Genomic DNA, 11,675 nt, shown 5'->3' with positions numbered 1-11,675 from the left:
AAACTGTGCGCAAAAGAACTGTGCGCAAAAGAACTGTGCGCAAAAGAACTGTGCGCAAAAGAACTGTGCGCAACATTATGTGTCCAATAGCACTGTGTGCAATTGCAACATGTCCAATTGTACTGTGCGCAATTGAAGGCTTCTCATCCCGTATACCTTGCGAGTGGCGGCCAGAGAGGCGATACACGGGATGGTAGAAAACGGTATAATTGAGAGGAGCATTAGCGCGTATTGCAATCCGCTGAGAGTAGTTAAAAAGGGGGACTGTCAGAATGTGTCTGGATGCGAGGTATTTGAACGACGCGATTGAGGATGATCTGGAATCCCCGCCATTGATTAATGAGCTACTGCAAAAATATCACGGAACGCAGTGGTTTTCGAAACTCGATTTAACCCAGGGGTATTGGCAGATCGCGCTGGAAAAGAACTCGCGACCTTTTACAGCATTCTTATTCGAGGGTAAGATGTACCAATTCTGTAGGATCCCATTTGGATTGAAAACCACGGGCAGTGGCTTCATGAGAGTCTTGAGTTTCGCGTTGGGGGATCGGTTTAACGCGAATGTCTCATGTTACATTGACGATATCCTGATCGGCACCTGAACCTTTGAAAGTCATATGTCGATTTTGCAACAAATATTTGAACAATTGATGCGACATAATTTCACGTTGAACCTGGCTAAGTGTACATTCTGTAAGAGAAAAATCTCTTTTCTGGGATATGATATAACACCGGACGGGGTCTCGCCTCAACGGGATAAGCTCGAAAATATCATCTGTTTTGAAGAACCGCGAAATGTTAAACAGTTACAGCGCTTTCTGGGGATGTGTAATTATTACCGTCAATTCAATGCAAAACACAGTGTAGCAGTCGATTCGTTGAGAGAGCTATTAAGAAAGAATGTTTCGTGGGATTGGACCCCAGTCAGGGCCCCAGCGTTCGAATCAATCAAACAGAACCTTAGTCGGTTTATCGGTTTAAAACATGTTATTCCACAAGTGCCGTTCCGACTGTAGACGGACGCTAGTGATCACGGTATTGCTGGGATTTTGTACCAAGTGGATGTAAGCGGGGACCATAACATGATTGGTATAGTCAGTCGGTGCCTATCGGATGCTGAAAGTAGGTATACCACCACGGAAAAAGAATTACTAGCAATTATATACTCGATCACAAAATTTAGGGTATACTTGGTGGGCGTTCATTTTCATGTGATAACGGATCACAAGAGCCTCACGTTTCTGCAGTCCACCAGTTTTGTGAGTAGTAGGCTGACCCGCTGGGTATTGGTTTTGCAATAATATACTTTCTCGGTCTCGTACTGTAAAGGGGTAGACATCAGGGTGGCCGATTTCTTTAGTAGAAACCCCGAAGGGAAATTTGTCGAGAAAAAACCCGAAGAAATCGTCATCGCGTCAATGCACTTGTGCTTTTCTCCGATCGCGGAGGAAGAAACCGCGTCGGTCATTTGCAGTCTGCTTCATTACGATGCTGATTTTGCTCGAAGTCTTAAAAACTTGGGTAAATGGCAGCGGGCAGATGTAGAGATCCGGCGGTGTTTTGAAAATGAAGCGATGGGGGAGACCCGGGGATTCGCTATTTATAAGGACATACTGTTCCATAAAGAGAGGGAAAGTGGAAGGTGGAGAGTAGTAATACCGAAGAAGGTGCAGCGGTCGTTGGTTGAAGCGATACACAATAAGCTTGGTCATCCGGGGGCATATAAGACTAACCGGTACTTAAAACAGTTTTATTACTGGAGAAATATGACGAGGCAAGTTAAGAGATTTGTACTTTGTTGTAATCTTTGTCAGCGAACCAAATATCTTACAGTATCGATGGAAGGGAAGTATGGATTTGTCGAAGCGAATGGGCCGAATGAGTTAGTGACGGTGGATTTTTACGGTCCTCTTCCAATGGGTCGAGGGGGAATACAATATATATTCGTAATGCTTGGCGCCTTCACAAAGTATGTAAGTTTGTATCCGATGAAAAGGGCGACAGTGCAAATGTGTGTTAAGAAAGTATTCGATCAGTTTTTCCCTAAATTTGGCAAACCAAAACGCATTCTCTCCGATCACGGAACTCAGTTCACGTCGAGTCTATGGAGGGCCCATATGGAATCAGCGGGTGTAAAGGTGATTTATAGCTCGGTAAGGCACCCACAGTCGAATTCCACTGAACGGGTTATGCGGGAAATAGGTAGGCTCTTTAGGACGTTATGTGCCGAGCGACACACTAAGTGGGTTTCATTCGTACCAATGATAGAAGAAATATTAAATGTGACGGCACATCATAGTACTGGTATCACTCCCTATGAGTTACAATATGGAAGATCGGTACAAGACGAGATATTGAAAATAATACAGTTTCCTGAGGGGAGCCAGCCATCTCACGAGGTTCTCATTGCACTAGCGAAAAAGAATCTGCAAAGAAATTTTAAATATCGGAAAAAGGGGCAGCGCACAGTTTCTCGGGTTGATTTAAGGGCTGGCGACTTGGTTCTACTACGGTCAAAACATCTCTCTAGTGCGGTCGACAGGGTAATCGGAAAATTTTTTCATGTTTTCGAGGGACCTTATAAGATTGAGAAACAGTTAAAAAACAATGTATTTGTTTTGGTTGATCCGGGCAATGACCAAATTCATGTGGGCGTATATAATCGTGTCAATTTGCGCAAATTGTATTGATGACAAATCAAAGGAAGAAGAAGAGACAAAGGAACGACAGTTGGTTCGTTCCCTCCACGGATCGCTACCAGGCGGGTGTTCTCAGGTAACGAAAGCGAATATTTTTCTAGAATAAGTCACATACGCTAAGGGCGTGGAATCTGTAGAATAATATAGACGGGTAGATATAAGCGAAACTAACACATTGAAATAAAATAGACGCATGGATATGTGTAAGTATAATGGATCGTAGAATATAACAAATATGGGATGGCGATTAGGGTCTGAGAGCAACGTAAGGGCAAGGAAATGCGAGGCCTAAGTTACTTTCGATCATCTCATTTACACATTATATTTCCTGCAGGATGAGAAATATAAGGGGGGAGAGCTGTGAGATATCGATGATCTCCCCTCCCGGAGACCGTTTGGCGAGAAGGGAGAGGTGAGAAACGCGCAGGTCCGTAAGATCCGCGAGATCGGATCGACACAGTGCGACATGACTCTCTCTCTTTTGTCTCGGGGCCCTCGCCAAAGGCACACGCAATAGACATTCAATCCGTCTGATAGTTGTTAAGGGAAAATCTCCAAGTGAAAGTCTGCCTGAGCGAACTGGATCTAACTGGAAGACCGTGGAAGAAGGGAAGTACAATCGGATCTTCCATCGTATTTAGTGAAGTGCTGGGCCCTGAGGCAGGAGAGAGAGCCCGCGTGGGATTCTACAACACCAAGATGAGTAGATAAATTACTCGGCGAACGCAGAAAAGTCACACCTGCAATATTAATCTCTTTCTCCTGGGAAATCTAATGTAGTCGGTTTCGGTGTTACGGTTTTAAGAAATCTTTTCTCTCTTGGACTTCGCCCGCATTATAAATTGTAAGCTAACGGCAATCTCTGACCTTGGGCGGATCTTCATACGGGATCAACGATTTGTTTGTTACGCGAAGAACTTCTGGATGATACCCTCGCTGGGGTCATAATAATCTATTATCTGTAGTTGAGCCGGATTATAATAGTACATGACCGAACAATCTTTCTCTTTGTATACTTGAACTTTATTTGAATGCTTGTAACGGCTCAGCTACATAATAAAATTTATTTTTATATAAATTTGAATTCTCTCATCTCTCTTACCATGCGCTTTGTCGTCTCCCTCACCTCTTCCCTTTGATAGAGAAGTGAAGACAAATCCTAGCTCGTCTAGGAAATCTTACAAGAAGAATATAATAATAAGAGGGATAAAGGTAAAGAAGGAGGGATGGGAGGGATTAAGGGAGGAAGTAGAAGAAATAATAAAGGAAACTGGAGCAGATGTTAAAATAGAAGAGATAAAGAGAATAGGGAGGAGAAATGAGGAGGGAAAGGAAATGGTAATAGTTAGGTTTGAGAATGTGAGGGAAAAGATAGAAGTGATGAAAGGGAAGAGAAACCTGAAGGAGAGGAATAAACGGATTAAAGATGATCTAACGGAGAAAGAAAGGAGAACAGATTGGTTAATTAGGAGGAAAGCGGAAGTTAAGAGAAGGGAAGGCTTAAAAGTTAGGGTGGGATATATTAAGTTGTGGGTGGAGGAGAAGCTATGGAGATAGGATGAAGTGAAAAACGAGCTAAAAATGGAGCAGGAAATGGGAGAGGGTGGAGAGAGAAAGGAAAAGGGTTTTTAAAAAGAGAGGAGTGGGGAGGGAAAGAAGAGAGGAGAGAGAGGAAGAAGAAAGGTCAGAAAGAAAAAGACAGTGGTGGGAGAAGAAGGGAGGAATATAAGGTGGACTTTTGGAATGCGACAGGATTGGAGAACAAGGACAAGGAGGTTTGGGAGGGATTAGGAAAATGGGACGTACTACATGGGCTGAAAAGTCCCGGGATTTTTAATGAAAACAAGCGTTTTTTAGGCAAAGTTATATTTATTCCTCAACATAGTTGCCTTCGAGAGCAATACACTTTTCATAGCGAGTTTCCAACATTTCGATGCCCTTTCTATAGTACGAAACGTCCAAGCCTTCGAAATACGCTTCGGTTTCCGCGATGACTTCCTCATTCGATCTGAATCTCTTTCCCTGGAGCCACCGCTTGAGGTTTGAGAACAGATAATAGTCGCTGGGTGCCAAGTCTGGAGAACGTAAAAAACTTACCTTTTAAAAAAGGTAAAAAAAAGCACCAAGTCTAAGCTCCAATTCAACCGAATATATTTTGTTACTCTATCTTTTTTGCAAAAGTATAATCTCTACAAAAATATCTTTACTGCAAAAGTATCTTCTTTACAAAAATAGTGTCTCCACAAAAATCGTCTGTACAAAAATATCGTCTCTACAAAAATATCTTCTCTACAAAACTATCTTCTCTACAAAAGTAATGATATCAACAAATTGCGCCAAATAAAACAGCGGATATTTATACAAACTAGTTGCTTTAGCATTAGTTTTTGATTAAAAAATGTTATATTTCTTAAAAAATCACACTAAAGATTTTATTGGAAAAAATAAGACTTTTGAGATACCCACGGCCTTAGCGCGGACTTAGACGATCGCACCCGGAAGAATACCAGGAGAAACCTGAAGACGCCCCTGGATATAGAAAGGAAGATGATCGAACCCGCGATATGGAGAGAATGCAAACCGAACTAGACCAACTCAGGCAAGCGCAGAGACTGCAAGTCGAGTTAGACCAACTCAGACAGGTGCGGCATTCCACACCAACGAACGATCACAGCAGAACAGACGATACAAAGATCCTCGACCAGATGAGGAAGTGGAATTGTCACTTTGACGGGCGTGACCTATACACATTTTTGGAGCGAGTCGAGGAATTGCAACGCGCCTACTCACTGACAGATGAGCAGTTATTAAAAGGATTTCCGGAACTGCTCCGTGGCGAGGCGCAACTGTGGTACCGGAACTTTCAGACAGACTACCCCACGCTCAAAGAATTAAAAGCTGGCCTGCGAGATTTCTATTTGTCTCCAGGCGAGTTACGCCAATTAGACCGGCAGATTAACGACCGTAAGCAAGGCGTTAATGAGAAAATTCGGGCCTTCACGACTTCCATCATGACTCTCATTCGCCGCCGAGGGGAGTATACTCCTGATCAGCAGCTCGACATAATTTATTATAATGTGCGAGCGGAATACCGTATGTATATCCCCAGATCAGCCGTGCGAACCGTGACCGGACTGATCCAGAAAGTCGAAGAGCTGGAAGAGACAAAGAAACAGCTCGAAAACGAAAAGCCCAGAGGCAAACCGGAAATTAGGAAGAGTGTACCTCAGCCGCGAACATCATTAGCCACAGCGTACGACCGAAACACTTGCTGTTGGAGGTGCAAACAAAGAGGCCACAATCGTTTCCGATGCCAGAATCCAGTAAAGAAATTCTGCTCCTATTGTGGCACCGACGGTAAACTAACAAAAGAATGCCAGTGCCAGAAACCGGGAAACGCCAAGGGGGCCGGCGACTCAGGAAGTCAGGACCGGCCCACGCAAAACTAATAACGAACGGGGAGAACCGACCGTTCTTGACGGTAAAGATCGGTAAAGACAGATGCACAGCGCTCATTGATACCGGTTCGGTAAATTCATACTGCAGCGAAGAGACGGCCGAAATCTGTCGCCAAGCCGGATGGCGCCAGCAGAAGGATCACTGTGTTGCAGTCCTGGCCGACGGTACCGAAACCGCCCTGAGGAATAGATTAACTGGAAATTGTAAGACAATGGGCATTTCCACGGAGCAGACGCTCCTGATAATGAAGAACTTAAGTCACGATATCCTGCTGGGCATGGATGCCCTAAACAAACTCGGGATCAAGATCTGCCTCACTGGACAAGGGATCCATAGCGCAGGGAACAGGACAGACATCAGCTCCGTGGAAAATCCCGGCGGACTCACGCACCTAAGAAAAGTCGAGAAAACCAGACTCGACGCCTTCCTGAAGAACGAAATGGAGAGGTTCGGGGACATTCAGGGGAGCACTCCCCTCATCCAACATGAAATAAAGCTGGAAGATCCATCGCCTATCAAACAGCGGTATAGGCCTCGAAATCCGGTGATGCAGAAAATCATCGAGGAAGAAATAGAGAAAATGCTCAACGAAGGAGTAATTAGACCATCAACCAGTCCCTGGAGTTCTCCTATCGTTGTGGTCCGGAAAAAAGACGGCCAACCGCGTCTTTGCATCGACTACCGGAAACTAAATAAAGTCACCCGTAAAGACGCTTATCCATTGCCGCAAATCAACGCGACATTGGATAAGCTCAGAGGGGCGAAATACCTGTCTACGATCGACCTGAAAAATGGGTATTGGCAGGTACCCCTGACGCCAGAAAGTAAACCCTTGACCGCCTTCACCGTCGCGGGGAAGGGTTTATTCGAATTTAATGTAATGCCCTTCGGCTTACATTCCGCACCGGCCACATTCCAGAGATTACTCGACCAGGTGATTACGTCGGAACTGCTCCCAAACGCCTTCGCATACCCGGATGACATCGTCATAATATCGAAGACGTTTGACGAGCACTTAGAGACTCTAAAAATTGTCTTTGAGCGACTGAGAAATGCCAAACTCAAGCCGAATCCAGAGAAGTGCCAATTCGCCCGATTAAAATTAAAATACCTCGGACACATCGTCGATCAGAACGGCTTGCATGCCGATCCAGACAAGACCGCCGCCGTAGTAAATCTCACGCCGCCCAGAAACGTTAAGGAGATCCAACGCTTCATGGGATTAATATCGTGGTACCGACGTTACCTGAAAGACGTATCCAGTGTCGCTGCCCCGTTACACCGCCTCCTGCGCAAGCGAGCAAAGAGGGAATGGTCCAAAACGCAACAAGCAGCGTTTGACGAAGTGAAGAAGTTACTGACGAATGCTCCAATATTATCCTGTCCAGATTGGAGCCAGACGTTCGTCCTCCAGACCGATGCCAGCCAAGAGGGGCTAGGCGCAGCACTTACCCAGCAGATACGCGGATCCGAAAGGGTGATCGGATATGCCAGCCGGACACTCACCAGTGCCGGGAAAAATTACTCGGCAACCGAACTAGAATGCCTTGCAATCAAGTGGGGCATCTGGAAATTCCGCGATTATTTGGAAGGGTATCACTTCGTCGTCCTGACGGACCATCACTCTTTAAAATGGTTAAATACCATAGAAAGTCCTACGGGACGACTGGCTCGTTGGGCGCTAGAGTTAGGGCAGTACGACTTCGAGATCCAGTACCGAAGAGGCTCCGATAATCTGCTCGCCGACACGCTATCCAGACAGCCGCTCGAAATCTGTGCAGCGGGAGTTCCGACGTCCGATTGGTACAGCCGAAAGTACCAAGAAGTAGAAGAGCATCCTGAACTCAATCCTGACTACCGTATAGAAAATGGCCAGCTCCATCGGCACATTTTGCACACGCTCGACTACAACGACACTCCCGAAGTACAGCAGTGGAAAAACTGCGTTTCCGGCGACCAGAGGGCAAAGATCTTACATGAAAATCACGACGATCCGACGGCGGGGCACTTAGGCGTGGCAAAAACCATAGTACGCCTAGCGAAAAATTACTATTGGCCTGGAATGTTCCGGGAGGCCGCACAGTACGTGCGCAATTGTGACAGCTGTCAAAAATATAAAACGGAGCAACGAAAGCCGCCCGGAAAGTTACACGCACTTGACGTAAAGGCACCGTGGGAAATTGTAGCTGCCGATCTAGTCGGGCCACTTCCGAGATCGGAGAGTTTAAATACGTGGCTCCTGGTCATCCAAGACAAAATGACCAAGTGGATTGAATTACAGCCGCTAAGGAAAGCCACAGCAAGCGCGGTTGCAAAAGCCCTCCGAGAGAAAATCCTGTTGCGGCATGGGTGTCCGCAAACCTTGATTACCGACAACGGCCGACAGTTTATTTCGACTGACGTTAAAAACCTCCTAGAAAAACACCGGATAACGCACCGTCTAACACCGCCTTATGCTCCTCAATGCAATCCTGTGGAGAGAGCAAATAAGGTAATGAAAACGATGATTTCCCAAACGATAGAGAAATCACAAAAGAAATGGGATCGATTCATCCCGGAATTGGCGTTTGCCTACAACACAGCGCATTGTGAATCGACGGGCTACACGCCGGCTTATTTGAACTTCGGCCGAGAGTTGCGACTGTCCGGACACATAGGGCAAAAAACTGTAAACACGGAGCAAGAGGATCCCGAAACACGAATTAAGCAAATGCATGAGGCATTGCAACTTGCAAGAGTCAAATTGGCGCAGAGCTTCCAGCGGCAACAACATCATTATAACCTTCGGCGCCGAGATTGGAAGCCCCGAGTTGGGGAAAAAGTACTTAAACGGACACACGAACTGTCAAGTAAAGCGGACGATTTTAATACTAAGCTTGCAGCTAAATACGAGGGTCCGTACATTGTTCACCGGGTGCGATCGCCTGTAATATTCGAGTTAAAAACTACCGACGGTAAGAAAGCTGTGCCACGCGTACACATACGCGACCTGAAAGCGATGAATCAATAATGGGCCTGTACTTCGCTTAAACTACTTCCGGAGCCTGTACTTCTCCGAACTACTTCCCGAGCCTGCATTTCCCCGAATTATTTCCGGACTCTATATTTTCCCGAATTACTTCCGGAGCCTATACTTCTCCGAATTCACCGACCGTTAGCCGCTCTGCCCCTCCCCTCCACCCACGCGCGTTCACTATATATTTTCGCGAGCCAGACGCGGAAAATTTAGTCTTACTCCAAACCTCCGTGGCGATGGACCCGACTACGCGAACACCGACGCTCCCGCGAAAAGTCGTGCCGCCCGCCAGACCACCCCTAGTGGGGGTGACACCAAGCCGACCACCGGGCTCAAGGCTAAGCGACGCGGGAAAATTTTGGCGGAAGACGATTACCCGCCGCATCCGCAACAACCCGGGGGTGATTCGACGCGGACTTGCGGGACCACGACGTCCACCAGAAGACATCCCAGTGGTGGACCTAAGCGACGAGGAGAATGTACCACCGAGCAATACCGCTTCCTCCTCCGCCCGGGCCGCCGGACCCACCGTGCGGCTGATTGAGGTTTTCCCGCCTCATACATTCCGGTTGGTGAGATCTTCGGGCGCGGGGAGAAGCACCACCATTGCCACAGCCGGGGCCGCTGCCCCAGCTATCACGCCCGAAAAAGGGATCGCCGGCACCGCCGCTCCGACCGCTCCATCCCTCGCGCCAGCCACCGAGAGGCCGATCACCAAGGATCACCTCCCGCATACTTCGGCCCTTGCCACCCCCGAGCCCATGCCAACCCTGGTTCACGCGGGGACCGACACCGTTCCCCCCGGCGAAGGCAGGACGATGCCGCGGATGCCCCGCGACCCCTTCTTCATCATCCGCACGGCGCCGCGAGAGGAAAGAGACGTCGTAGTCGACGGATGCCTGATCCGGGTGCCCATCGGCACAAAGCGCTGGCGCACCCGGATCGGGAAAATTAAGTATGCCCTCCGCCTCGATCCGGCGACCGGGACGGTGAGGCATTGGGTCAAAGCGCCAACTGTAGAACCGTAAGTAATCAGTTATTAACATTTTCGAAGAGCGGAAATCCGAAAATTCCGCTCTCCGAAAGGAGGGGGGGGGGGGTGTAACGGAGGCGACAGGGGAGGCGCGGCCGGTAGAAAGAGACCGCACTACCAGCTGCGAGTGGAAAATCGATAGCGGCGCGGTTGCCGCATCGACGGTAGCCGGCAACGCCGCGCCTACCCCCGCCGCCTCTACCCGCGCGCCTACATCCGGGGGGTATAAAAGCCCCTCCGGAGCAGGCGCTTTAACTCAGTCTGCGCTTGGAGCTCCGAGCAACGACACCGGGCAGTGGGCACCTCCACTGCAGGTATAAGCCGGAGTGAATGGGTGCTCCTGTCTTCGGCTATATACCATACCGGAGCGCACACCGGAGGTGCTACTCCGTCGTGTGCCCTGTCCCGCAGTAGCGTACACCTAACGGGGTGCTCCCCGGTGTACACATGCTACAATTTTCCCGTACCGGTCTCCTGTATCCGTCCTGGCTCCGTTCCCCCCGTGACAGCGGGTACCGCCGTGTTTCGCGGGGACGGAGTATCTCCGCAGTAGCGTACACTTAACGGGGTGCTCCTCGGTGTACAATCACTACTGAAATTCACGCATAACGAGGCGCTGCTCGGGCGTGTTCCTGACCTGACCTGATTCCTTTTCCTGATTCCTGACCGGTGTAGAACTCAGGAGGGAATATTCGGGTGGGAAAGAATTTCTAATTAATTCTAGTTAAGCCCGTAGAATTAATCCCGTTATTTTTCTCCCCTTGCAGACCAAAAGGATTCCGTACAGGCATCCTTCCTGTTTGTTTCCGGCGCATTGCCAGGGTATTAGCGATCCGATTATCCAGTGTATATTATCCAGTCATTATATCCGTATCATATTATCCAGTTGTGTACCTTATGATAAACATTATTAATCATATATATATTTCTGTATTCCGATCCAGTGTGTACCTTCTGTACACTATTATAAATCCGACTAATTATATTTTGTATTCCGGTATTCCGATCCAGTTGCGTACTCTCTGTACATTATCATAAATCCGTATAATCACATTAATATTCCTGTATCTCGATTCCCGTTGCGTACTCTCCGAATATCGACACAATCCGACTAATCCTTTTTCTTTTCTTGTATTTAATCACAGGGCGGACCCATTGTATTACTAATCCTTCTTTTTCCCTTTTGTTCCGGATTCAAACAGTAATTCTCTGTTCTCAAGCGTTATGTATTTGCAAAGAGAAAGCTATCGAGACAGTGGAATGTCGTTAGTCTCCCAAATAAACCTCGCGATCTAAACAGTTTCGACCATGAGATGTTTTCGCAGTCAAACTCGCCGTTATTGGTAAACGCTCTCACATTATTTCGAATTTGTCCGCCAATTCGGAAAGAGCAGGCGTCTATTCTCCGAAAAGGGGGGATTTCTCTTCGTGAGGATTCCGCGCGACGACACGGGATCTCTGGTCAGAA

General features: G+C 47.6%; 1 protein-coding gene across 1 annotated transcript; it reads left to right on the top strand.

The window, feature by feature from the left end:
- Positions 1-9,410: 9,410 nt before the first annotated feature.
- Positions 9,411-10,202, top strand: LOC105557166 (neural cell adhesion molecule 1-like). Its single transcript, XM_012004334.1, has one exon. The coding sequence runs from the start codon at positions 9,411-9,413 to the stop codon at positions 10,200-10,202; it is 792 nt and encodes a 263-aa protein (XP_011859724.1).
- Positions 10,203-11,675: the final 1,473 nt, after the last annotated feature.

This window comes from Vollenhovia emeryi, unplaced genomic scaffold (assembly GCF_000949405.1).
Source record: "Vollenhovia emeryi isolate VEMERY1.0 unplaced genomic scaffold, V.emery_V1.0 DF939586.1, whole genome shotgun sequence".
NCBI classification, from domain to species: domain Eukaryota; kingdom Metazoa; phylum Arthropoda; class Insecta; order Hymenoptera; family Formicidae; genus Vollenhovia; species Vollenhovia emeryi.
Note: the sequence above shows the minus strand (reverse complement) of the source record. Positions and strands in the feature narration are given on the sequence as shown.

What these genes read in the sequence shown, in the direction of transcription:
- LOC105557166 (XM_012004334.1), top strand. Translation starts at nt 9,411, where the DNA reads ATGGACCCGACTACGCGAACACCGACGCTCCCGCGAAAAGTCGTGCCG.